The sequence below is a fragment of the Buteo buteo genome, chromosome 7 (assembly GCF_964188355.1).
Source record: "Buteo buteo chromosome 7, bButBut1.hap1.1, whole genome shotgun sequence".
NCBI lineage: Eukaryota > Metazoa > Chordata > Aves > Accipitriformes > Accipitridae > Buteo > Buteo buteo.
The window spans coordinates 6,185,534-6,213,151 of record NC_134177.1 but is presented as its reverse complement, the minus strand read 5'-3'; the positions used below and the strand labels follow the sequence as shown (position 1 = coordinate 6,213,151).

Genomic DNA, 27,618 nt, shown 5'->3' with positions numbered 1-27,618 from the left:
GCTATCAACACCCTATGACTTTTTTCATGCAAATGACTCACCTTGCATTTTTTCTTTGCAGGGTTTTCAGCCCGATAGCTTCTCCCTTGCTTAGAAATACAGCTGTATAAGAACATAACATGGGATGCAGAAATAAACGGGGTTAACTCTTGAAGTGGTACAGCCAGTTGTTCATTTTCTTCCATACTAAAGGCTGAGCTCATCAAAATATTACCAATTTCATCTTCATCCTGGTTAATACCGCTCATTTCTCTCTTCAGCTGTGAAATACAGGCAAGTTCATGGTAGCGTTAAGGGTTTGCAATAATCTGAAAGACAATGAGGATTTCCTATATGCAAGACCAGTACCTTAAAACAAGGACAAAGCATTTTTGCTCTGATCTGAGGGGAAGAAAAAATATCAGAGTATGTGTATGTGACCACGCTTGCTTATCTGTCAAAAAACCCCAAACCCTTAGTATGAATAAAATCACCCAGAAAATCTCCAAAATATTATAGTACAAGTTATATTCTTTTACTACAGTCTGGATTTTTTTAAGTGACCAACAGAATATAGCCTACCGTTGTAAGTGAAGGAGGCTCAACCTAAATGGCAGACCCATTCCTATACAGCTTACAGGAACAGCTCCCTCTTCTCTTCTTGCCTCCTTGCTCTCCCTTCTGAATTTTCTGCTGTTTAAGCTCCCTGATGGTAGACAACAACGTTAAGCAACATAATCACATGATTTACATGATTTATTGCCAAATACACAAGTGGTTTTATTTACACGTATAAATACTGAATTTATGTCAAGATACATAGAAATCCTAGTGTCAGTATTTTCACAAAGCCGTAAGAGCTTTAGAAAATGGACTCATGGTGAGGGAGGGCTGTTGTTCTTGTAGATTTTGCTAAAAATTACCTTTAGAAAACAGGGGACCTGCTGCAGGCAGCAGCAGTTGTACTAAGTTTCAGGGTAATCAGGGCTTAATTTACTGTAATCAAAGCACGGAAGACTCTGTCCTCCTTAGAAAAGCACCGCTGTTAATCACCTTCCAAAAAGTCAAGTTCAGAAATCAGTATTCAAAAATATTACGAAGGCAAGTGTTCTGACATTACAGTTCTTTATTTGTTTTTTGAATCCACATCTATACAGGTATTTACAAGGCATGAAAATGGATAACAGCACAAAATACAATTGAGGTATAAGCTAAGAGCACAGTATGTCATGTTTCAATAAATATAATTCAAAATTTGTAAACTAAGTGACCAGATAGATGCATCTTGTTTACTAAAACCATATAAAATATCTGTTAAATCTCACGTGAGGTAGAGGACAGTTTTGTGTGTCATGTAATGCAACCACAGCAACTCTGAAACAGTAAAACTGTACATCATTGGCAAAGTATTAAAAATCGTTGAATGCACTGATCGTTTTTCACAGGATTTTACTATGGTTTCAGAATAGTCATTCAACCTGTTGCCTTGAGCTAACACAGACTCCGTTGTTTTGCAGCTACTTTCTGTAATTTGAGATAATTATACTGGCATGTCAACATCAATAAATATTTTTGAGAGTGAGTACGAAAACGCAGAACAGATTTTGTCAATCACAGAAAGCAACATAATGGCAACAAAATATTTTAGACCAACTTTTTATTATTTCCTAGAATTAGTTTAAATACAGTACAGCTGTGCTTTCCTTTAAGTGAGGTATCTATATTCAAAGAAAAAGAATTCAATTGACATTGTTACATTTAATCGATTTTCAAATAGCAAAATTTTATACCATTTGTTTGCTGTGCTTGATGAAGTGCTTAAAACTCATTTTTCAAGCATTTTCCAACTGAACCACTAACCCTGAAAAAAACAATTTTCTAAGTAATGGAGACACACTACAAAATTGTCGTGCAATTTGTAAGCAGTAACTGCTTTCACAAAAGCTAAAAAATGGATGTCTTTTTGAAATAGAAATATGCAACAAACTTCTACAAGCTTTCTGTAATGAAAACTGATGAATACTCACACTACAGATGTAATGAGCAAAAGGAAAATTAAATTCGCAGCTTTCTGCTGCTTACTATTGACAGCTTAAATAACAAATATTGCAAGCACAGATTAACAGGTAGGCGTAATTATGTCTTTTGTCAACTTCACGTTATAGAAAACTCTGTTGTGTGGATTAATTACATGAATTAAGTGCAGAAAAAATACAAAGTTGTTATCTTTACTGACAATCAAAATATATACTCTACAAACAAGTGAATTCTAGGAAGCTGACCATGACAGCATTTCAAGGCCAACTTCACGACTAATGCTAGGAAAGTTTTCCAAAAATTTCATAACACATTCTAGCTATCCCCTCCCCCAATATAAAACAAGAATGTATGAATAAAACATTGTGACTTCTAAAATATGGGCCAAGACTTATTTTTTCAGGCCACCAGTAGCTTTATGCTCCCACTCAACTTTTCCTACTTCACTAATTGCATTACGCCTTTACTATATACAAATGATTTTACACCTAAGCTATCAATATATTAAATATAGAATAAAATTAGTTTAAGAATGTGAAACATAACTACATTTATCTAACTACTCAAACTCAACGATATGCTTTACAAAAACTAAGACACAGACTTAGTTAAGTTTGGAGATTTAGTTAAAATCTCTTTCGTCTAGGGATACGTGGCTACACTGCGAACCAGGGTGCTTTCAGACTGCCAAAATTACAAGAGTTTTACTCTCTAAGCTCTTATATTTTCTTGATTAAAATACACAAAGCATGTGAAAGTTCTCTTTTAAAAAAGCATAGGAGCAAACTAGATACTCACCTTGAATCCTACTTACTTTGTTCCAAAAGGTGCACTAGGCAACTTTGACCTTGGTCTAGGAGTTTAATAATGAAAGTTTCAAAATTATGGACAATTTTAGGATTTTTTCCTACGGGCTTCACGTCACAACTATCTGGGAAAATGACTTCCTGCCTGAAAGATCAGCAAGCAATAACTGAAGGCAAAACAAATAATACATAAAATGAGCATGCTATGACTAAAAGTGAGGACCTAATGACAGAATTAGTTTCTGCCATTAAGTGTGCACTTAAGTGAGGGCCCTTAAGTGTGCATTCCAAGTTCCTACATTAGGCTGTAAAATAAACCATCTCATATAACTAGCATAAGGTGGTGAAAAAAGTTCAACATATATTTGTTCTAGAACTTATACAGTATTATTTACAACTTACTAAAAAACTATCTTTCAAAGACTGTGAAGACACAAAATCTATGGCACATTTATGTATACATTATTACTTAAAATCAGTATAAAATTAAGTCTACGCATATGAAAATTATTTATGTTATGTAAAGAGCCTGAAAGTAGTATTTCAGAATTTTAAGAGGATTACAATAATTTAAAATGCATTCTAACTTTAGAGTAACTAAATGGAATATTTACAAAGCTACTTTTAAAGTCATTTTAATAAATGTTCCATTAGCTTTTTCAGCCAGATGTTTTAAAAAGATTAGGAGGCCTTATCTGCAGCTGGAATTATTAAAAACTTCGTATAGCTGCTTGAGTTCTTGCAACAGTGAAAATATTAGTACAAACTATGGCCACCAGCATTTTAATAGTCTACAGCATAAACTGGTTAACAGCTGGTTAAGAGATGCTTGAAGTGCTGGTTGAGGCACAGGAACCCGGGCTATACTAGTACTCCACTGCAATTGCCACCGCTGAACATCAACCAGTGGCAAAAGGGGAAATTTGAGCAGAAGTCACATAACATAGACAAGACCCAAATGGAAACGGAATATACAGTATTCTAATATAATAATCCCATGAGGATTCCATACATTCAATGGCTAAGCTATAAATACTGCGGTACATTAGTTACTGCAGCTGTATTAACGAGTCTGTATGGCCTTATCTACACTGACAATCGAACAAGTCTGGTTCAAAACACTGATACTGAAAAGCAACTAGAAACGACACCTTTTGATCCTTTAATAATACCCGGATGAAACTTTCAGTTTCCCAGGACAGTGTTTTCTTACTTGCCCATCTAGCTAATCCAACGCAGGTTCTGTCAACCAAGTGGGACTACTTCAAGCTCCATTCCCTAATAATCACACTTTTACCAACATTCTTGCCTACTCTCCCCATAGTGATGTTTTTGGTGGTTGTCACAATGAAACATTGTGTTTTTAAAGCAAGTGGTGCATACACAACCAGAATCATCTATAGTCAGCACTTTTCCTTCCAAACCATGCTGCAAAGACAGGCTTCTTCCTTTTTGTTTTTTTTTAAAGCAAAAATTTGGAAATGGAGCTGAAGAAGGGAAAAATCTAATCTGGGTCTTCTTTTCGGATCACCACTGACAAAGAAAACTGTTGGATATTTTTTCCTCTAACCTGCTTTAATCATGAGTGTAAATATGACACAGTTCATAACAAAATTGTACACAGTTATAAAAGAGACATCCTATGCCTCCATGACATTTAATTTACCAACCCATTTCTCATTCAGTTTAAAGATATGTGCAATTTTATCTTTCTCTGTGATATTCAATCCTGTTATACCACTAGAAGAGAAACAAAAAAGAACTCAAAAGTTTTCAGTTTTACTAGTTCAGGAAAAAAAAAAAATGTAGGCTTTTACTAGTGGTTTCATCAAAAATGAACTGAATTATTAAGAGAATAATAAACCTAAGTACCTCAAAACCAGAAGCTAAAGCACAGGTGAAAATTATGTAGTGAAATACTAGAACTACTAAAATATTCCTAGTCACTGATATAATCAGCTAACATCTGTCAGCTGTATCAAACTTTTTGGAGAGAAGTGCAAAAGAGTGTTTCTTCATCCAACTTCATAGTCATGCATTTAATCCACTAGGAACCAGACTTCTGAAGTACTCAAGTAAATGTTATATATACATAAAACAGTAATTCTGTACAATTACGCATTTTCAAATGTTATAGCTTAACAAACATGCTGTATTTCTTAATTCATGGTAACATTACCATGCCATTCAAATACAGAGACTATCAAAATGATTTTCAAAGTGCCGTATCTCAGAATTTTATTTTCTAAGTTATTATCGCAATGTCAGTTAAGGCCTGTTCTACTTAATGAAAGAAAAATCCACAAGGTGGCAAGAAGCTCGAAGTGTGGAGGCTTAGGGTGTTAAAGAAACTAATACATAACTTTTAATAAATATTATTTTTCTTGAAAGCATTAGTATCTGAAAAACCAGTTAAGTCAAGCCTTCTCGGTTTCTAGAAGGAAAAGCTCCACCTTTAAACCTTTTATTAATGTTTCTTTCATACCTACTATATAGAAGAAAACAAAAGAAAATATGCAAATTTTTAATTTCCAAAGATTCATTGTAATTGTAAATTTTTTAATTTATGAAAAAACCTAATGTTTTCTTCTTCCAGCATGGCAAGCAAATGCTGGCTCTAAAACTCTTTAGATTGATAACAAGTTGTTAAATAGAAAATATTAAAAAGATCAGCTTGACTTCACACAATGAAATTATGGGAAAAATTCACGCTGTTAAATCACTTACGACGATCAATCATCTATCATTGTCACAATTTTGAGTATTACCCTACAGATGAAAAGCTGCCTTTACTTTCCCCTGTTCAAGAACACATAATTCTCACTGAAACCCAAACTATTTTGACCTTGAAGAATTCAGAATTTTTTAATGTATTTTTATAACTGAATGTGCAATTGAAAGCAAAATAAAGATCACCACATATATTTTAACAGACAATGTTAAAAGGTATAGAGTCCTCAAGACTGCATTAGAAATGGACAGAAACTGGTCACTCTAAATCAAGAGTTTCGTATTTTTCATTGTTTGAGTAAAACACCAGTACAAATAAATGCAGATTTTCATTGGTTAGGAAAATCTAAAAATGTATACCTATCTATTTATTTATATATATGTATATCTTCATCTGGACTTGTCTGGGAAATAGAAATCCATAGAGAATACTTTTTCTTATCACACAGAAATTGCTCACAATTCATTAAAAACCAAAACACCCTGTTTGAAGGACGCAGTCATACTTCCTCCTCCAATTTCTATTTTCCTTTTCCATTTTTTGAAGATTTCAAAATCTGTAGCTTCAATTCCTTTATCATCATCTCTAACTTTTCCCTTGCCTCTCGTTCTTGTCTCAGTTCATCTTGAAGCTCTTGTCTATCTGCCTCTGCATGATCCAATCTCTGTCTCAATTCTGCTAGCTGTAAAATAGAGAGGAGAGACAGAGGCAGAGCAAATTTTAGCAAATTGATTTGTAAATGTCTACTATTCATTCCAAGATGCCACTAATGACCACCGTATGCATCAGATAAAAATATTTCTGCTCACCAGTATTTATTAGCTCATCTTCTACAGTTATCAAGAGTTATGCAGTTACCTATTACAACATTAGCAAGTGACATCAATATGCAAAGTTGCATAAACATCATACTATACTAAAAAAAATGGGAAAGTCTAATTTTTAAATACATATACATTCTAGTTATATGAGCTGCCACACTAGACCATGTGAGTAATATATATAATCTGTTAGGAAGATTGTGATGAAGTCTGCATCAGATGTTTCACAAATCCCAGAATAAATAGCATTTTTTCATTTCCCAGGTTCATTTCTCTCACCTGACAAAATATTATTTCTTTATTTCAAAGCCTGAATGCATTTCTAGAACAAACAAAACCACCAACACTGTTTTCTGCCACCTTTTAGCATAAATGAAACAGAATTACCAGAAATGAGATTCGGAAAATCTTGAGCATAACTGCCTGTGCATTTATATGTGTGTTCAAATATGAACATGAGTCCACCCCCATTTTTTGTGAAATATTTTGTGTTTCAAAACAGAAATTAAATAATTTTTTCATCTTTGGAGTACAATAAAACTCAAACGTGCTCGAGTGTCATCAAAACTTATTTACAGTGAGATCTGGAAATGCCTGAAGAATTTTTCAAGTGTGGGAAAGTTACTGTCAAATTGCTTATAGGTATACTACCAGCTGTTGAATCAGGGAGGAGACTGGTAAATAGTTAACTTCTCTACCATTGATTTAAGGGGTTCTCTCTACAAAAAGACCTCACTGAATCTAAAAAAGTCATCTACCTTTATAATGATAGGTATCTATCTGATCTAAATCATCACTAAGCATACATCTCACTGAAAATGAGGAAGACAGCTCACGAGAATGAAAGAAGCAAGAGCATACAGGATCACTGGTGTTCGCCAATTGCTATAAAAAGTACTGGGCAAAGGAACTGCTGTGCTGATTTTAGAGAAACATCACATTCAGTGGACTTTCACCTCCGCTTGTATAACTGGAAATATTTAAAAGGTTCTTCATATAACCAGAAATATTCAAGCAGTTCTTAGACAGCAACAGGCTATTAACTCAAGTGTTCTGACCACTACTTTAAGTAAACTGTTGCAGTATGATAATGCCCACTGCGTGCATGTTGCAGCACGTACTACATAAGCACGTCTCTGGTTGAGTTTTGATTTCCAGCTCTAAGGAAAGGTTCCAGTACTGGTTATACTGCCCTATTGTGATTGACAAGGTAAAGCAACAATTAAAACAGACAATTCAATAAAGAACTGTCTAAAGGCAGAGAAGACACTTAGTGCATCTTCACACAGGCCTAGAAAGAAGAACAAACATTTAAGCAAGTTGCAAATCCCAAATTACTAATTTTGTTTAATGTACAAAGAGGGTTTCTCCTAGTCCACAGTTCTCAGAGAGAAAGGGCAGCCTGGGCAACTGCTTCAAGAAGACATTGGATTAAGGCTTTTTTTAAAGGTTGTATACACAGCTTGGGAAGTTGTCTGTTGCCAGGACCTCTGTTTAACTCGGGTACTTCTGACAGCTGGTCAAAATCTATCATAAGATGTGATAAATGGAGAAAAAGGTTCAAATTATATGTTCAAATAGCTCTACCACACAGGTAATAATAGACTAAACTTTCATGCAAGGAACATATTTAATTTTCAAAGTCTAACTTCAAAAGAAACAATCAACCAATCTCCTTGGGGAACAATCTATGGTTTTTACCCACTAAAGAAAGTGAGCTACACAACCCATATAAAACATGCTATACATGATTATCTTCATAAACTAGAACATGTTGTTACTTGCAGTAATAGGGCTTGTACCAGATGTTTAGTAAATCAGGCCTTAGTCAGAGAGGATTATTTCTGGCAGCAAAGGCTAGGAATCTGTGGAGTGGGATGTCATGAAATTAAATTCATGAGAAGGATTTATGATGCTAGTCTCTGCCCTACTCCCCAAAAATACCAAAACCTGTCTCTCAAGTACTGCCTGTTTCTTAGTTTGAGACAGTAAGAACAGGAAATATATACAGCTATGATCAAATGACCACAAAGGTTTACTAAGCCTAAGTTCTAGATTTTGTTTACTTTAAAACAAAAAAAAACCCACAAAGACTAGTTTTCTGTGACACAGTCCAAAATACATCACTACACATTTAATCATAACTGCAGCTGATTTTGAAAAGGGGCATTCCAAGGCTCTCTGTGGTATTAACTATATTTTTCCCATTGGAATGACATGAGTAACTTCCAACATAATGAAGCAATAGTAAAAGTTAAAAGAAAAGCGAAAGAAAAAAAAAATCTCCAGAGGTTTTGACATATGAACCGTGGAGGCAGGAATGAGAGACAAAAATATGATTTTCATTTCCAAGAGAATTCTTGACCAAATGCTTTGACAGAGCACAGAAGGGGGCTCATCAGATAGTACAGAAGGTTCCACCACCAAGGAACAGGAAGAGCAGCAAGGTATGCTACTAATCTGACAAAAAGGTGGTTGAGAGGTTTGGGTTTTATTTTTTTAACATAAAAAGGAAGAAAAAGAGGAATACCTTATTTCTGTAACTAAACCAAGAATGTTTTCATTCTCTAACATGGGCGAGCCTATATGCATTAAAAACACCATTTGTTTTAAATGAGGATGTAACAGACCTTATGTTTAAGACTACTATTTCATCAATAACATCATATGTTTCTGTAAGCTGCACTCTACCTCAGTTTCAATCAAGGAACAGGGAAATAAATATTGCTGTAACTGTGACCTATTTCGGTATTCGTCTATGGTATCAGAACACATGTAAAAGATGAAACCTTAAGGTGGCTGTGACCTATTTCGGTATTCGTCTCTGGTATCAGAACACATGTAAAAGATGAAACCTTAAGGTGGCTGAGCAATAGCTTCACAATTTCCTGATACACTAAATACGGTTTGGTTTGAAACGAACTTTCCCTTCTCACCTGTGCTGCATATTCAGCTTCTTTGTCTTTTTCTAAATTGGAGTCACAGCTACACTTTTGCTTCATCACTTGGTCCAGTTTCTTCTCCAAGTCTCTCTGCTCAAAATAAAATTCTTCCATTCTTTGAGCATGCTCTGTCTGCAAACATTCAAGTTCTTTTTGTAAATTCTGCTGCTCTTCAGTTAGTTCCTTCATAGCTTTAGAGTTGCTTAACATTTCCACTTCCTGTCAAGAAAAATCAGGATCACATACACCTTGGTTCTAAGACCAGAAAAGTAAAAAACTGAATAAGTGTGTATCTGGAAACAATGAGTCCAAACAGAGCACATTTCTCTACTGATAACAATAGCCTGATAATGGTATTAATCTACTTATCAATGACAGCCTGGAATTCTGTAGCAAGCATTTCATTTTTTAAGAAATTATTTATACTTCCAAATACACGGAGCTTCCAGAAACAGATTCACCACTTCCAGCAGTGAACCTCAGAAAGCAGCAGCACTGATTTACTAAAACATACTTTGAAGATATAAGAAGTGCATCATGAGAAAACAGAATAAAAGTGTTTGATCTCTTTTTCCACTAGCATTTTGTTATCTTTTTGAAGTCTTAATTTTTTTTAAACTTATTTACAAGCTTTCCCTCCAACAGCAGAACAACTTAAAAGCAGCAGGTCTAGGGCCCTATCTGAGCTCACAGATTCTGAGCTTAACGTTAAATAAACTAAACTAAATGAAAATATTACACCTGGTCTATGAATGTAAGAAGGAAAGACAGTATTTACCTTAATTCAGAAAACAGAAATGAGGCAAAATCACAAGTGAACACCAGCTTCTAATGTCATCCATTATTAAAAAAGCCTAATAAAATCTCCCTAAAAACAAAGGCTTATCAAATAGAAAAAGGGAGGTGGTATTCTTTTTTATACAGGGCAGTGATAAGACCACTCCTAGAACACTGATGTCTGCATCTTTAAAATCCTGAAAACTGAGAAATTTTAGAGGACTTAAACTCTATTTGCTAAAATATTTAAATGTTTGGAAAACATTTTAAAGTGAAAGAAGTAGTTTTCATTTGGATAAAAAAAGAAGGAGCTGCTTGAGCACAGCAGTTGCAAACTGAAAAGACACCAATTATTAGTGGACTCCAAGCTAATGAGCATAAGGGATATTCAAAATTTGGTGTCTGGATTCAAGCTGGGGGAAAAACTATCTGTGTGTTTTGGTGTTTCTAAATTAATATAGTCTGTGACATTGATTCTAGAACCAAGAAGCTAACATCAGTTTTCTGATGTTAAAAGTGAAATGCACTCAGATTGGCACTGTACCATTTGAAGCTGCTGTTTCCTTCGCAAAATAGTATTTAGTTTTTCTTGCTGTTTGATGTAGGTTTTCATTACTTCTTCCATGATCCTTCCCTTGTCATCTTCACAACTGATGTCTTTCATGAGAGTGGGGGACAAGGTTCGCACATCATCACCTACTTCAACACGGCTAGAGTCTCTAGTGATTTTGGAAGAAACACGTTCAGTTTTTCCACCTCTTGCAGAACGAGTTGACACAGGTGGATCTACAGAGAAAATAAGAACACAGCATAATAATCACAGAAAATTAAACTTCCAGAGGTGAAAAAAAAATGCAAAAAAACCTGAAGATTACAAAAAGGTCAAAAGAATTTTTGGAAATCTGAAGTGACATCACAAAATACTAGCTTGGTGTTGAGCTTTCCAAAATTATATGGTATAAAAATTGAAAAGACTTCAATGTAATTTTCACTACTCACCTAAACGTTTATGGTGCTCCACACCAGTTTTCAAGTCAATTTTTTCCTGTTCTTCAAGAGAAAGCTCTGGATAGGAGGCAGCTTTTTTGTGCTTTCCACTACTGAGCTTCTTCTCCAGCTGTCCAGGTGAGGATTTAATTACTTCTGAAGCTCTGACTGTTGTTTTTGCAACATCTTTATATTGTGATGCAAGAGATACATTTGGGGCAACCACTTTATCACACATATAAAGGTAGTAACTGAAACAGTAGAACAGTAAAATTAAGAATGAAAGCTAAGGCATAATAAATGATGACTGGTAGAGAGCAGTAAGTTTAATTTAACTTGATTTCAAACTGTAAAAACTTCAATGAAAAATAAGCACGTCCTTTTTAAATTTTTCCTATACAAATGGAAATCCTAATGATCCACTTTATCTTTACTGAGTAGATTATCTAGATAAGGTTTTGAGGCTATCAAACAAGAGGATTTTCCAAACATGGCTGATTAAAAAAAATCATATAGAAAATCATATGAAGTCTTCATTTAAATACAGAGTGGAATTAGAATGCCACTGTACCCGGACTCTCTAGCATTTTCATAATCCTTATATTAGCAATGGAGGATGGGGGAAGTGATCAGTGTAGCGGGAATGAGCATATCACTTTAAATAGCAAAGGTGTATACTGACAGCGTCGGGGCATGTCTGAGAAGAATGCTGGACCTTCCTTCCCACATATATTGAGCAACCCATCTGGATTTTCACAGCTCCTGGACTCCTGGGAGCATCCTTCTGTACTGACCTAACCTAGCCACTCAGCTTTTGTCTAGTACAGAAGGAAAAGAGTGCGAAATGTGTTAAGGTCAGTGCCAAGATAATCAGTGTCACGATGCTGCAGTTAACATTGCTGTCTTCAACACTTTCCTTCCTCCTAGTTCTGAAGGAAGGCACCGATAGAAACAGCAAACTGAGGGACCATCACAGAGGTTCCACCATTCATGTGTTTGTGTGGGAACTAGTCTGATGTGCATGTGTTGCTTCGATGCATGCTGCTAGTCAAGAGAGTTTGATCTCACCCATATATGGTAAATGCATACTCACAGGGGGATAAGAATAAGAGGGACGTCAAGAAAAAACGTTTCCCTCGTTGGTGCAGACGACAAACTTTGTACTATGTTAAGGAAATGCACTTGGTTTCTAAAACCAGGAAACTTATCAATAGACAATTCAGTTGTAGCCATTGTTCCAGTGTGGAAGAAAGCCTTCAAACACCTTTTACAAGCCTTTTTTGAAAGGAAATTAAGTTGCACTCATGGTAAACAGGGCCTATGCAGCTTTCCACACGCATGCATTGCATTATAATATGAAAGATTAAAAATCACCTTCTATCATTCCTACTCTGAAAAGGGAAATTGTCATTACATTTCAATTGTATTGCCTACTGAAGAACACTCACAGATCACAGCTTGAGTCTTGTACCAAAAACCACTCATAAGCAGTTCATTAATATTTACACTAAGGAATGCATAAAAAGTTAGGGTTCAATTATTCCCTCAGAGTTTTCCTAACAATTCAGGTTGCAAGTACATTTTTTTCAGTTTGAATTATCTTTAAATAGCCCAAAGTATTTAAATATTTGTGCATACAGTGCTTACAGTTCTACACAGGAAATTCAGTTACCTGGGATGGAAAAAGGAGGGTGGCTGAGGATCAGTTTCTGCTTCTTGCTTTATAACTGGATACCACTGCGATAATTCCAGGCTCTGCTGTGAATCTGCCTAAAGAAAAGAAGATAAATTGGCAATTGGAAGATGAGTACATGTTATTTACATTTTCATCAACGCTCCGCAGTGGAATGGCATTTACACCGTTAATACATATACACCAGAGAAACTGGGGTACTGGAAAACGGAGTGTCTTTGGCAGAGATGCAGGGTGATGCAAGCCACAGAAGTTTCTTTGATCTCCAATTTCCCATTGTGGGCAACGTAGCAATGAAATTTAAAGAAAATCTCTTTACAAACCTATATAAAAGCTCTGCTGAGTTCCCAGAACTCTGCCAGAGGCATGCTAAAAATGTTTTGGAGAAACAGCAGAAACTAGGATTCACCAAGGGTTGTAGGAGCCTTTTGCAATAAAGTATCCACATCAGAGTAAGCACCTGCCAGATACTTTATTACAAAATAAAACCTGTGAATAAAATGTTCCAGAGATGTGTTCCAGAGACAGAACTTTCTTCAGTTGTCACGAATTTTTATTACAGAAGCAGGCAAAGCTGCTGCAGTAACATGACAACTCCACTCCCTTTGCAGTAACAAACAAAATGAATTCAGGTGCATCAGAATATATAATCTTAAAAAACTTCTGTGCATTTTGTATTTGGATAGCAATTCTTGTTCTGTCTCAAGAAATACTGTTTGAATTACTCTTTAGTCAAAGTTACTGGTGATACTTTGTGCTCCACTGCAAAGTTACTATTAATTTCAAGTGAAAGACGTCTCACCATATATTTAAACAAGACTCACAGCTAAGAAATTGGTTCTTAATTTCATTGTATTAAAATGGCCTTGGGAAGCGGGTTTTTGTGTAAGGTGTGGTTGATTGACCCCAGCCAGCAGTCAAGCACCCACGCAGCCGCTCCCTCACCACCACCCCCAGGGAGATGGGGACAAAAGCAAGAAAGCTCCTGGGTCAAGATAAAGACAGTTTCATAGGTGAAGGAAAGAAAAAAAAAAAAACCCAAGAGAAGCAAAGGATATCGCTCACCACCTCCCATGGGCATGCTGATGCCCAGCCAGTCTCCCAACAACGTCCACCTTGGACGCCAAAACCCCCTTTCTTCTCCTTCTATCCCAGTTTTTATTGCTGAGCATGACACTATAAAGTACAGAGTATCTCTTTGGCCCCTGCCAGTCTCTTGCCCACCCCCCAGCCTACTTGCTGCAGGGGCCAAGCACAAAACAGAAAGCCTTGACGCTGCCCAAGCACTGTTCAGCAGCCACCAGAACATTGGTGTGTTACCAACACTGTTTTAGCCACAAATCCAAAGCACAGCACCATACGGACTGCTATGAAGAAAGTTAATGCCATTCCAGCCAGACCCAGTACCTTTGGAAAGCTGATCAATTGATTAAAAAGCTATAAAGCTTAAAAAAAAAAAAAAAAAAATCCTACTGTACCAAAAGCTTCACCTAGCATTCTAACATCTTCACAATTTCTTGTGTACAAGATACATTATCAGAAAAGTTTATATTTACACACCCTGAAATAAACTGTCACAGAACTTCATCTCTGGCAGTCAAGAGAGTACCCAATTACACAGGTGTGGCTTGCACCAAGGTCTGCAGAATCAAATGCCACTTGACCGTAAGAGAGACCAAAGCCCATCTACAATATTCTGGTCAAAACTTCCAACCCACTAAATTTGGCTCTAGCAATGAAACCAAAATTTAACTCCAGCCCTGCAGTTCCTCAAATGAGTTCCAATGCAGATAGAAAGGAGGGAGGGCACAAGTAAGCTAAGCTCCAGAATAGTAAATTCATAATCAAGCCTCTAAATAATAAAGATTTTAATACAGCAAATAATCTCTAGAAAAATGGCTTCATCCTGACATTTGTCAAGTTTTTTCTACTGACTTTGATCATTCTAATAGTTTAAATAATGAACATATATTCTACTTATACTACAGGTAGTATACAGTAATCTGATTTTAACTTCTGAATCACATCTTGTCCATGTCTTAGGACTTACATTTTAACATGTTGTCCTGGTTTTGGCTGGGATAGAGTTAATTGTCTTCCTAGTAGCTGGTATAGTGTTATGTTTTGGATTCAGTATGAGAAGAATGCTGATAACACACTGATGTTTTCAGTTGTTGCTGAGGAGTGTTTATACTAAGTCAAGGATTTTTCAGCTTCTCATGCCCAGCCAGCAGGAAGGCTGAAGGGGCACAAGAATTTGGGAGGGGACACAGCCAGGACAGCTGATCCAAACTGGCCAAAGGGCTACTGCATACCCCTTTGAGTCTAGTTTATAAACTGGGGGGAGTGGGGCAGGGGGATGGCTGCTTGGGAATTAACTGGGCATCAGTCGGTGGGTGAGCCCAGTGAGGATCACTTGTATATTCCAATCCTTTTATTATTATTGAGTTGTATTGCAAGAGTTTCTTCTTTTCTGTTTTATTAAACCCTTCTCATCTCAACCCACAAGCTTTACTTTTTTTCTGATTCTCTCCCCCATCCCACTGGGTGGGGGGGAAGTGAGCGAGCAGCTGTGTGGTGCTTAGCTGCTGGCTGGGGTTAAACCACAACACATGTTTATATGCTTACATATGAAATTATCTATCAGGTAATCTCTATTTTCAAGTTATTAGGTCAGATTTTTATGTTCCCACCTATTTCAAATGGAAACTGAATTTATCGTCTACCCATTAGTGTGTATTTTGCAAATGAATTTCTTAACATTCAAATTTTTACTTAAGAAAGCAAAGGTAACCATAAATAAACACGAAGTCTTTTGCTAACATTATTCTTCCCAATTCATCCAGATTAATAAAATAGAGATAAAGCATCTACTTCAATATATACCTGCATATTTCATTACCTAACAGTCTGTTTAGATGCTTTTAAATAATTCCGTAAACACAATATATTCCAAGTTGAATTGAATGACTTCTGCCCGAACTGTTTGAAAGGGCTACATCAAAAATGTCTTATTTTTCTTCTGAGCTACTTGTACAAAGCTGTTCTTTAAGGAGGGAAAAAAAAAAAAAAAAAAAATTAGTGGTTTCAGCCTAATCATTAAGCCAGTAGTTTTAGCAGAGATGGGATTTATAAAAATACTCAGAAGAAATATTAACTCTCCACATTGTGAGCTTTTCCCCACACACAGTCACCAACTTAAGGAATTGGTCTGAGAAGCAAGACAAAGTTTTAGTGCAGAGCAATTATCAGAAACTGTCGCAGTTTCAAAGGGAATGAGGATCTGACAGTGCAGAGATCAGCAGGGGCTTAGCGACAGCTGTTCCATGAAGAGCAGGTGGATGTTACACTGCAGTCTAGAACTCAACAGAAAATGAGAAACTCGGTGACAATCAAATATACAGCTTACAGGTTTCTTATTAGCACAAAGAACAGAAAGGAATTAACTTTGAGAGTACATTGTCTGCTCTTAAAATATTGAAAGAAAAAGCGTATTTGCACTGTGAGGTGAATAAACTCACAAGTGAAATGCTAAGGAGAAAGGCAAGGCACGGGATCTAGGATGCTCCAAAGAAGATAGGACTTAATTAATAATTTATTATTACTGGATGGACAAAGACCATCCTTTCCATTCTTCCCAGGCCCTCCAAGATAACTTCAAAGATGCGTCGGCACTTCTGAGGACTGACTCAGCAAAGATGGTAAGAAGGTGACAGAATAGCAAATGGAACATCCTGCAAATAAATTTCCCTAGGAGTGTAAGAAAAGGCAGTATCTACACGTTGTATCTCATACCTCTCTCACACCACAGAAATGAGGGAAAGACTGAAGCAGCCCAAGCTTCGCCAGGACAAGAAAATGCAGGCTGTGCTCCAACACTCCCCTGATGAAACTCTTCTAATCTTGTGTATTTCCAGACAAATATCCATGAGACAAAAAACCAACCCTCCCCCACCATTTTCTTTGTTGAAGTTTTCACAGTTTCTCTCTCATTCTGCTTTCATATGCTGCTTTGTAAGAAAGAACTATACAGGTCTGCAACGGAAGACTCCAGGGAAGTTTTTGTATTTCATGTGCACCGGTCCAGTCCAAATTACTGTTACTGCTAATTTAAGCTGGTTTTTTAATCTGTACACATGAAACCAAAAGATCTCGTGGTCTGAAATCTGCTACTGTGAAAAGGGAAGCAGTATTACAGGTATAAATATGGAAGACTATTTCCACTGATGCATCCACCATACTATAGTTTATGACCTACCCTGGCATTGCAAGGATAAAGACTGCCATGTCTTTATGAGATGAAAAGCAAAGCTTCCTTGCTATGAACTTACCTGCATCTTCAACTAATTCAGCACGTGGAAGCACGCCATATTGCAGACTTTCATGAAAATTTTCTGCTAAAATCCCTTAGTGTAGGCTGGCACAACTGTAAAAATACCTGTTACTACTGTAAGCCTTTCTGCAATACTAACTTTTCAGAAGTTTATGCTGAAAAGGCATCAACTTACAGCATACCTTCTCAGGCTCAACCATCTGGACTGCTCTTGCTGCTATTTTGAAATCCACCACAAAACACCCAACAGGCAAAATGGATATATAATCAAACCAGTAGCTATCAGACATATAAATGCCAAATGCACTGAAAAGAAACATAGAGGTGGGGCAGGAACCATTCAAAAACTGCGTAAGTTTAAATTATACCCCCAAAATTGTACATTCTGTGAATGAAAACATCTATGATGTTCAGTATTTATCTAATGCTTGTCTTATTATTTAAAGTAGAAGGTCTCTAGGGGAAAAATAAGCTCTGTATTTTGGAACCACAGTACAGACTTGCAGCAGTATTTTAGGAAAAAATACGACGTCTATTATTAACCATTGTCAAGATACCAGCCCACAGCTCATTACTTGGGCTGCTTAAAACCCCCTCTTTTTGGCATATTTCTCTATACAACTAGTTTAAACAGAAAGCTATTGCTGAACAACCAGACTTTAGGCTTCTAAACAGCGACTTATCAATGTACCATTACCCTACATGCAAAATCATGAGATGGGTGGTTAGCAAGCCAGGTCACCATACACCGCACGTGTGTGTGCTGGAGTAAAAATAACAAATGAAGAATTAATTTGTAATACTTGATTTTCAAGCTCCTTTCTGCTTTGCTCAGCTGCTGCAACCGACACCGCATCAAACATACTTAAAGGTCAAACGGGAGAATGAAAATTCCCACAACAGCTCTGAATTTTACAGAGACTGCATACTTCAGAAGAGAACAAGAACCAACAAAGCCAAACCAGCTCAAATGAAGTTACTTACAGCCCAAAGAGGAAAGAAATTACCGCACCTTTTAATGAGAAATGTATTTCCATGGTGAAGCTCTCTCACAAATTTAACTTAGGCTTGATTTGACAAGCATTCTCATTTACAAAAGGCAAGCAATGCGCTTCCAAAACAAGTATTTACGTGTGAGCAAAAAGAGATCTGGGAGTTTTACAAGAGTAGGTGAACTTACTTTGGACCGAGTTCTTTTCTGATTTTTCTCGCTAAATTTCTCCTTCATTTCCTCCAAGAGATGCTTCAGTTCCCGCTCCTCCGACGTTCCTAAGTATTTTTGGTTAATATGCAGGTAGCAGTGCCACTTGGCCGATTCAAATCCCCAGTGGCAGGTCCTCTTGTCTGGGGATCTGTGTGAATGCATCACAAAAGTCTGGGGTGAGAACATCCCGTAGCACTCCAGACACTGGATACATGGGTCATCCGGTGCAAGGTAGAACTGAGGTGCAAACAAGCCCTGGCACTTGCCCAGGCATTCATGCTCTACTTCAAAGGCACTGCCAGTCTCTTTCAACTGGGCCAAGGTGTTCTTACCAGGGAGAAAACTGTCATTTTGTGGAAAAGTGCGAGGACGTAGTAAAGCATTGCATAGCCTCTGAGCATCAGTCAGCGTTATTAGCCCACAGGACGGAGCATTAAATGGAAGAATTCCCAAAACCTTCAGAATATGAAGCTGGTCGGAAGTGCACCTCGAGCAGTATATATACAGTTCGTCACACACCGTATTGATCTGTTGCAATGAAAAGTCTCGGAGAACTGAATTCAACACTTGAGGCAGGCAAAGTCTTTTTTCTCCTCCGACTTTAAAACAAGAGATAGACTCCCCCTCCAGTACAGTCTGGGTAAGTTCCGTGGAGCTGTCCGGCGGAATGAGCAGCGGACCAGAAAGTATTTGTGGCGATGGAAGAGGCAAGAAGACAGTGGGCGACATGCTTTCCTGGGAATAACGAGCTGAAAAAGCTGCCGGTCCACCCAGTGAACTCTGGCTGCTCAGGTGGAACTGTGCCAAGGTGTGTTTCAAACCTGGATTTAAATTCAAAGGCTCAGATAGCGGCGTACTGTTTGGCTTGGCGGTTTCCCCATCAGCCTCCACAGGAGTTTCATCATATTCATCCAAGTTTTCCTTCTTTATTGTTGGCAATTTATTTATTACAACTCGTACTTTGCTATTTACATGCATTTCTGTCATTGCTTTTTTTAATGGAGGACTCCCATCCTCTTGGATCCCACTCCTTTTTTGGTCTGAAACTAGACCTAGAGGGAAGTTTATGTGTGGGCTTTCCATTGCTAAACACCAGAACTTCAATTAAGTCAGTCTTGAATGTGCATTTTCCTGCTTGTTCATACAAAAAACAATTTCAAGTGATCTTGATTACCTCAGGTACACCAGGTTTTGCACTCCTTTCAGTAAAATGTTACTTCTTCAGCCTCCAACAGTAAAAACTGTAACCCATTTTGCATGTAATACCATGAAATTAATAATGGACAGGTTAACTATAAAAGAAAAATTTATGTATTTGTTCAGTTTTCTAATCTAAAAAACCCACTGCATATGCATACAAAAGGCTTTTCTTCATACCCTACCCACTATTTTACGCAGTAGTCTTGTACAGAAATTTAGTAAAAAATGATGCGTTGATGCGAGAGTGTCCATCCTTGATCATTCTCTTCCTTTAAAAAATATACTGCCTTTTCAAATAAGTGTCTATTTAAGTATTAAAATAGAAAAACGGTCTCCGTTTGAAGAACACTGATCTTAATGCAACTGATCCAAAACGTAAGTTTAAGTTGCACGAAAATTTTACTCGGCGCTTTCAGTTCTTGGAGATCAAACAGAACCTTAAGGGCTCGCTTTATTGTGCTGCCAACTTCATGATTTCACCACCACCACGAGAGTTACTATGGCAGTTCACAAATAAATCCCCAAACTAAAGGCTGATCCAGATCGCCGGCAAAACCTAAACGTCCCTAGAGAGTCACCTTTCGCACAGATGTCACTGGTGCGTGTCAGAATCTTCCCACCCCGCGTTATGAGTAAGAGAGGTAAGGTCCAGGCCATCGGCTAAATTCATGTCTCGGGCTAACACAGAGTTCCGTCAGTCTTTCCAGATAACCTGCGAAAAGAGGAAGAGGTCAGTCGCAAGCAACCCCAAAAGGCGAGTTCGCCACGTTTGATACGTTTCCCAGTTAATCACCAAACACCAGCCCGCAGAGAGCTTTCCTTTAAAACCGTAAGCCCCATTACAAGCCCTGGCAGATGGGCGAAGCTGGCAGCAGCAGCAGACAACTCCCGAAGCGCCGCATCCACCGCCCCGCCGAGCGGCGGGCAGGCTGGCGGCGCCGGGGGGGGGGGGAGGCAGGCCGGCACCGGAGCGGCTCTCCCACAAGGACGGGGTCGCCGGAGAGCCGAGGGCCGCCCTCCATCCCCTCCGCCCGGGAACCGGCCCCTCACCCCGCCGCCCCTTCCCGGAAGGGCCCGGGACGCCGCAACCCGCCGCTCCAGCACCCTCCTTCCCTCACCGTGACTCACCTCAGCCCCGCCGGCACCGCTCCGGGCACGGCTCACCCCGCCGCCGGGCTCGCCCCTCCGCCCTTGCCCGGCTCCCCGGGGGCGCAGCCCGCCCCACGCCGCCGTACCCGCTCCCTCCCCGGCCCCCTCTCCCCGCCGCCCCCGCCCTACGCACCCCCCTTCCCCCAGCCCGCCGCCGCCGCCGCCGCCGCCGCTCCCTCCCCCCGGGGACGGCGCGCCCCTCCCCCCCCCCGGCTCAGCCCCATCCCCCCCTCAGGCGCTCCCGCCCCTCCCCCACCGCGGGGCCGCCCGCGCTCCCTCCCCCACCCCCCCGCCGGTAACTCTCCCCCCCCCCCTCCGCTCCTCACCCGCCGCGGCGGGGGCTCCGGCAGCCCGGGGAGCGGAACAGACGCCGCGCACGCACCGCCCACCCGTGACCTCACTGCGGAGACGGCGGCGGCGGAGACAGCGGCGGAGACGACGACGACGACGACGACGACGGACGACGGCGGCGGCGGCGGCGGCGCGCGGGCACGAACCCGCCGGCGGCGCGCGCCGCCCCCTCCCGCCGCCGCCGCAGCCCCGCCCACTGTCTGGGGCAGCGGCGGGAGCCGGCCGCCCCTCCCCCCCTCCCTCCCTCCCCGTCGTCGTCGCCTCAGCGCTGGGAAACGCAGAATCACACACGCACACACACCCCGCCGCCGACAGGAAAAAATAAAATAATAAAATAAAAATAAAAGAAAGGTGTTATTTCTGCCGCCTGCCCTCGGTCCAGCCGGGTCAGAGCCAGCCCCGGGCCGCCCTGTCGCCGTTCCCCGCGGTTAGAGACCGAGAGGGGCGTGAGGGGACGGGAGAGGCGGCGGGGAGCGCCCGGGCGGCGCCGCTGCTGGGGCCGGGGAGGCGGTGGAGGGGCGGAGGGGGAGAGCAGCCATGGCAGAAAGGGAGAAGGAGCCAAGCGGGAGCGCAGGCAGCAGCCAGGGCGGGAGAGGAGGGAGCAGGCCCCGACCGTGACAGGGAGCTGTCAGGCGTAACCCTCCCCTCAGGCGCGGCGGCCGGCAGCGACCCTCCCTCAGCGGGGAGACCTCAGCGACTGTCCCCTCAGCGACTGTCCCCTCAGCAAGGAGATCTCGGCCAGGGCTCCTCAAGTGACTGTCCCTCGGCGAGGGTCCCACAGTGAGTGTCTCCCACCACCGGGCCCCACGCAGGGTGGGCTCAGCTCTGAGACCCCACTACTGGGGGACGGGGAGATGGGGGGAAGGCAGGTGAGGGGGATGGTGTCAGTCCCCCCAAATAGTTTCATGGACCTCTGTTTCCAGTCACAGGCTTACCGTGTGGCACCGGGAGCGAGGAGATGCTGAAGCGCAGGAGAAGGTGTCGAGATGCTCACGGAGCCTGGCTGGGAAGCAGTACGATCCGCTCCATGGAACGGCGTTTACGCGAGGGGCTTCTCCTGCTTCAGGCTTGTTGCTGGAAGGGGAAGATGCTCTTCAGGGACTGCTTGGTCTTTTTACAACTAGTTTATGTATTACACGTTTCTTCCGTCTGCAAGAAGCCTAAAGCTTTTTGGTTTACATCTTCTTTGTGAAGACAGCGCTTCAGCTGAGATTAAGGCACAATCCAATTTGCCGTTGCCTTTCATCCCGTACAGTTACATATTTTGATGCAAGGCGAGTATAAAAGCATAGCACACGAAAATGGGGCAGTTGTACAACCACCAGGCACCACGAAACACTGGCCAGCGCTGCCCACGGCGAGAGGGCTCCCTTCCATGTCATCTCCCAACACCCCGCTAGGATTAGCACAGAGCAAACACAACCTGCCTCGCTGCTGAGCAGCTCGTCAACAGAGGGGTTTGATACACTTGACTTCGCAAGTCTGATACGCTCAGATTTCCCCCCGGGCTGGCAGGGCTTACTGACGGAGGGGCCCTTGGGAATCACTGCAAAGCTGCTTCACAAGTCAACTCTTTAACTCACTTTTAAAACACCGCATTAGTTGCAATATCTACGACGGTATCTACAACATTTCCTTCCGATGATGGCTGGGCAAGGAGTGATCTGGGATTACTGATGTTATTTTGCGTGCAGGTTTTGCCCTTATTGCTAACCTTCGACGGTTACATCTGTAGGTAGGAGCTATTCTACTCTGTGTTTGCACAGCAGCTAGCGCAATCCTCAGGACCTGTGGTGCTTTATATTGCAAAAATAATAAACTGCTGACAGTTTTAGTAGTAGAATAGGGTTTAGAATAACTGTATAAATAGCAGTGCCTGGGCTTTTAATGATAACTCTGCGATGACAAAGACAGTAATGGTTATATTTATTTTTTAAAACCTGAAGAAAACCACTTGACCTTTCTATTATTAAAGAATTCAGGTACAGATGAAGGAATCGTAAAACTGAAATAGAGCACGACCTCGATTTTTATATTCAGCGGAAGGTGTCCTAACAACAAGGATCGGTGCTTTACCATATTGCAGCACTGAGGCAGAAGGCTTTCCTACAAACGAAGGGGTACCACAAAGAAGCCTTAATTTTGTCAAGGGATGTAAACCTCCAAATTACTTGAAATAGTGCTCTTTCTTGCAGCCGCTTGAAATAGACGTTTCATAGAATGCCTGTAGAAAATCGTAACTTCTTTCTTCAAAGGCTACAGAAAACAGAGAAGGAAGGGAAGGCATAAATTCCTTCCATTCCATGTAGGCCAAAGCAGAGATAAAAGCTTCCCCAAAACTGGAACCAAGATTTAATATTGGGGAAGAACACAAGTATTGGAGAAATGCATTTTTTTTCCCCATTAATATTCTATTTGCCCTTTTCCATCCTCATTTTGTTTCCCCTTTTTTATTGTAAATCACTAAAGACTGACTCAGACTTTCCTCGGGGAGCATTTATCATAATAACTACTGCCATTACGGGGAGGGCATTTTCCCTTCCTTACATTTACACCACTTTCTAGCTCCTTTTGCCAGACTTCTTCATCTGTGTAACTCCTCCATAGCAGCAGAATCACAGCTGAAGTGTGCAGGTATAAAAACATCAGGCTCTGTATTTGAGTTTCATGAACTGAAGGATGATCAGGACTGACACCTCTGTATTTTCCAGCCACTTGAGATTCACCACAAATAGGATTTGTGTATTTAAGGAAATTTCACGGATGTTGGACCACGAACCTACTCTTGGCTCATGTTTCCATCCAATAGCATTCAATCTAATTTAGCAACACACAGTGGTTAGGAAACACCGGTCATTCCACCTCAATATGCAATTTTATATCTAGGCTTGTTGTTTGTACTTTTTGAAGCAGAGAAGTGTTATAAACATGTTTAAGTGAATTCCGGCATTGTGCAGCAACGTAGAGTAGTACCCTGGTGCTTTTCATAAACGCTATTCTTTAGCCCGCAGCAACACAATTACGCAGGACTGCGCAAGCATCATCTCACTCTGGCTGCGACATCAAATGCTTCTGCAGCATTTCCAGCCTCAGACAGAAAAGAGGATTGTTTCATGTAATGAGTCTGCAGAAGGATTTTATAAATATTGTTATTCTTCCTCCATTTACAGTTAAGCAAACAACACAAGGCAAAGCAGTCACCAGAGTACAATCGCTAGCCTTACACAAAAATGTGAACTGCTTTTGTGCAGGGCAGGGAGACTGAGGAAAGCGATGGAGAACACGGAAAAGTGCATTCATGTTTGATCTCAATTGTCTGCTTAAATTCTGTTTAATTCTTTATTCTTCTGCAATAAAATGTTTGAGGGTAGGACAACGAAGAGCTTGATGGAAAAGTAAACACGTTTGTAAAGCATACTAACAGTCTGTACTTATTTATTAAGCAGATACAAGGTTTGCTTAAAAGCCACAACAATATAGCAGAGTAAAACAACATTTCTGAATGTACCAGCTTTTGGAGCTGATCCTGAAAGACACGGACCTGCGACACAATTGTCCAGACATTCTGAACATTCCTGTCTTCTCCACTCTCTAGGAATTTAGGGTCTGATTTAAAAAAAACAAAACAAAACAAAACCAAACCTCTTCAAATACCAATTAGTGAAACGCACTATGTCATATTTCCATTTTAAATTTACTGAAGAAAATGCAAGATTTATAACACCAGAGCTGGGCTGATTTAAGGATGTAAGGAAAGCAACATACGTAGGCAGATATTACATCTTTTATTAGACCTACTGATGTCACAGAAGCTTAGGAATTCGGTGGCATTGTTTAATTTGGGCTTTTCAAGTTCTGCTGCACATTTTGCATTTCAGGTTGCAAATTCTAGTAACTATTGTGCTGTAATGATAGTGTTGCTATAGAGCTACAGTAATCAGGCAAAGGTTGTAGGTAGAGGATTGTCTAAAAAAAGATGTTAACTCTGCCTACAACTTCTACTGTAGACTGTGAAAAGCAGTTCCAAAGACACTGTGCAACTAAAACCTGAGTTACAGACCTTTGCAAGATGTCATAAATTACACTAACAGAGCATAGAAGGAATCTTTCCTTTATTATTAACGCCTCTGAATTTTCGAGAAGTGCTGAAGCTCTTTGAAAGCTTACAAAATTAACATTTAAGGTTGTCTTAAAATGCAGTTCACAAATAGCACCTTCATTGCTTAGTTTCAACACCTTAGGTTTAACACTGAGGCAGCCTTTACAGAATTTTTGTCTTTACTCTTCTAAGTCAGCTCTAAGGAAAAAAAGTTATTATTATAAAAAAAAATAAATTTTACTTTACAATTAAACAGTGACTACGGAAGTTTCATTTTCAGTTAAAAGTGAGGAATATATAATAATATATGGGAAACCAAGCAGCTCCGTAGAAAGTATAATTTTTATTTCATATATTTCTAAAATAAAACCAGGCAGGACACACTCAAAAACACAGGCCTACAAAAATACTATGAAACAAAAAAATGGGTGTTTAAGAAAAGAGTAAGTCCCATCCTCCCCACACACATGCCCCTTTGAATTCTTGCAGGCCACCTTTGACAGTCGCTGGGGTCGATACCTCTTCCACTCGCACACTAGGAAGAGGGGCAAGTGAGATAAAATAATCTGCATTTCTAAATGCAAATAAAAATAAATCCTTCAAACTACTGCTTATAAAGTGAAGTGCCAAATACCACATTAAAACAAAATGATCTTTCAGTTGAGCTCGTTAACATAGATACAAAGTTGTTCACCAAACTGCTAAGTGTGTAAAGAACTTTGTCACAGTTTTATGAGTAAGATTCAAGTTGCATATTTATGAACAAAGAGGGGTTTCTACAGAAAGAAGCATATTTAAAAAAAAAAAACCAAACCTGTTTCCATACACACGGTCTCTGAAGATGCTCTGAAGATGCTGTTCAGTTAACACTGAACAGAGATCAAAAATTGTGCATTTCTCCTCTGAAGATATTAGCTTGCGCATTTTTAAGAAAATCACTTCAGCGGCGATTTTTAATGCTAAGTTGTAATACTTAAGACCACTCTTGTGAAACATGCTATGACAGATTAAGTAACACAGACAAGATACTGTATGAGAGACACTACAAGACCTGTAAGCGGGTAAAGCACAAAAAGCTGACAGATTTTAGCCTGCACCACATCTTACAGGACAAGTTGCTTTGGAAACAGTTCTGTACAAAACACGACAGCTAATGAACAACCTGAGCTATGACTTAGTTTTTCCATCTGAAATCACAGTCAAAATTCAGCTGTTCAGCTAGATGCTTCACCACCCAACACAAGAGGGGTATAAGCCCAGACACTTTGTTCAAGCTTAGAAGTCAAATGCGGATGCCAACAGATTTCTGGTTCTGTTTACGCCTGGAAAAAGCCCACCTTCTGCAAAAGCCAAACAGATCCAGGAGGTGGATGCTTCCCTGCCTTTAATCATTGGTGATTAAATGGTAAGATCACACATTTCAAGCATACAGTTTAGATCCCTTTATCATAAGCAGGAAAAAAAAAAGAAGTCTTAAAATAAACCCTAACAGAACTCTTCTCAAGAAAATGCAAGATAGGATAAAATCCCCTTTTTCTGAAAGGGCCACCAATCCCCACCTCCCTCTTCCCAGGGAAACATCATTAATCTGTAAGCCATTTCAGATGCCTTTCTTGCTCAAACTGCTTATGCTGTCCGTCACGAAGCGAGGACGCATGCTTAGCAGTTAAGGTATCAAGTATATATATAGATTATACACGCTATTAATTTCTTTTATAGAGTGTCTTAACATAAACAATTGCTCAGACTGAGCCGAGAGCAGTTGGCCACCAAACTGAACAGAAACAAGAAGCATGCGTGGGGGGAGGTTAAGCATTTAAGATATGCAACCATCTGTAGCATTTGCCTAGGACTGCCGATACATACTTTTAATAACAAGCCAGATCTCAAGAGGAAATCTCTTTTAAAATATCGATACGCAGACACTGAAATACAGATATATTGAAATACTGCATCTGTAGCAGGGTATGAGGTAAGTGCCCTTGCCCTCCATGTCAGAAATCTAAGAGAATGCAGGGGAGGAGTTGAAGAAACAAAGAAAGAAATCATGCAGAAGTAAGCACAGCAGATGAGAGTGTTGCTCTGAACTCCAAGTCCCCAGCTCTGGCCCCTGAGATAACATCTTAGAAGCTCCAGCTGAAAGAAGTCCTTGGTCAAGCAAGCTAGAATTGCGTTTTATATTTTACTTTAAGCTTTCTGTATCTGTGCAGCTGACTGAAGCCTCACTACTTACTTTTGTTTCATCACTGGTGTCAGAACAAAAGACAGAACCTACAAGGATGCTTCTCCTCCATAGGGCATGACGAACGGAAGGCTGGCAAAGCACGTTGGAGAGGGGCCTCCATTCTAAGACATGCTTGGGGAACACAGGCTGAGGGAGGTATTTCTTAGGTTGTTACGGTCTATCCCAGTGCTACCTTCTAAAAGAAATTAGAACAACGCTCCTGTAAGACTTGGATAGTTAAGGGTCAGATGACAATCCCAAGCAAAGCCCAGCATTTTGCAGTAT

General features: G+C 40.1%; 1 protein-coding gene across 2 annotated transcripts; it reads right to left on the bottom strand.

Annotated features, from left to right (window-relative positions):
* Window positions 1–1,093: 1,093 nt before the first annotated feature.
* On the bottom strand, window positions 1,094–27,522 carry SKIL (SKI like proto-oncogene). 2 transcript variants are annotated; one of them, XM_075031379.1, is made up of 8 exons: window positions 27,343–27,522; window positions 21,946–22,084; window positions 18,287–20,222; window positions 12,753–12,850; window positions 11,093–11,331; window positions 10,638–10,879; window positions 9,311–9,535; window positions 1,094–6,235 (listed from the first exon to the last, which is right to left on the bottom strand). In XM_075031379.1, the coding sequence occupies exons 3-8, from the start codon at window positions 19,391–19,393 to the stop codon at window positions 6,074–6,076; spliced, it is 2,073 nt and encodes a 690-aa protein (XP_074887480.1). In that variant the 5' UTR covers window positions 19,394–20,222; window positions 21,946–22,084; window positions 27,343–27,522; the 3' UTR covers window positions 1,094–6,073. The 2 variants fall into 2 exon arrangements, with proteins under 2 accessions (XP_074887480.1, XP_074887479.1); XM_075031378.1 differs by lacking the exons at window positions 21,946–22,084; window positions 27,343–27,522 and adding an exon at window positions 20,986–21,650.
* Window positions 27,523–27,618: the final 96 nt, after the last annotated feature.

Excerpts from the sequence above, each read along its gene's own strand:
- SKIL (XM_075031379.1), bottom strand. The coding sequence starts at position 19,393 with ATGGAAAGCCCACACATAAACTTCCCTCTAGGTCTAGTTTCAGACCAA. Across the intron at positions 12,851-18,286 it reads AGAAAAGAACTCGGTCCAAA|GCAGATTCACAGCAGAGCCT; the intron begins GTAAGTTCACCT and ends TCTTTTCTTTAG. Across the intron at positions 11,332-12,752 it reads CCCTCCTTTTTCCATCCCAG|TTACTACCTTTATATGTGTG; the intron begins GTAACTGAATTT and ends CTACTGTTTCAG.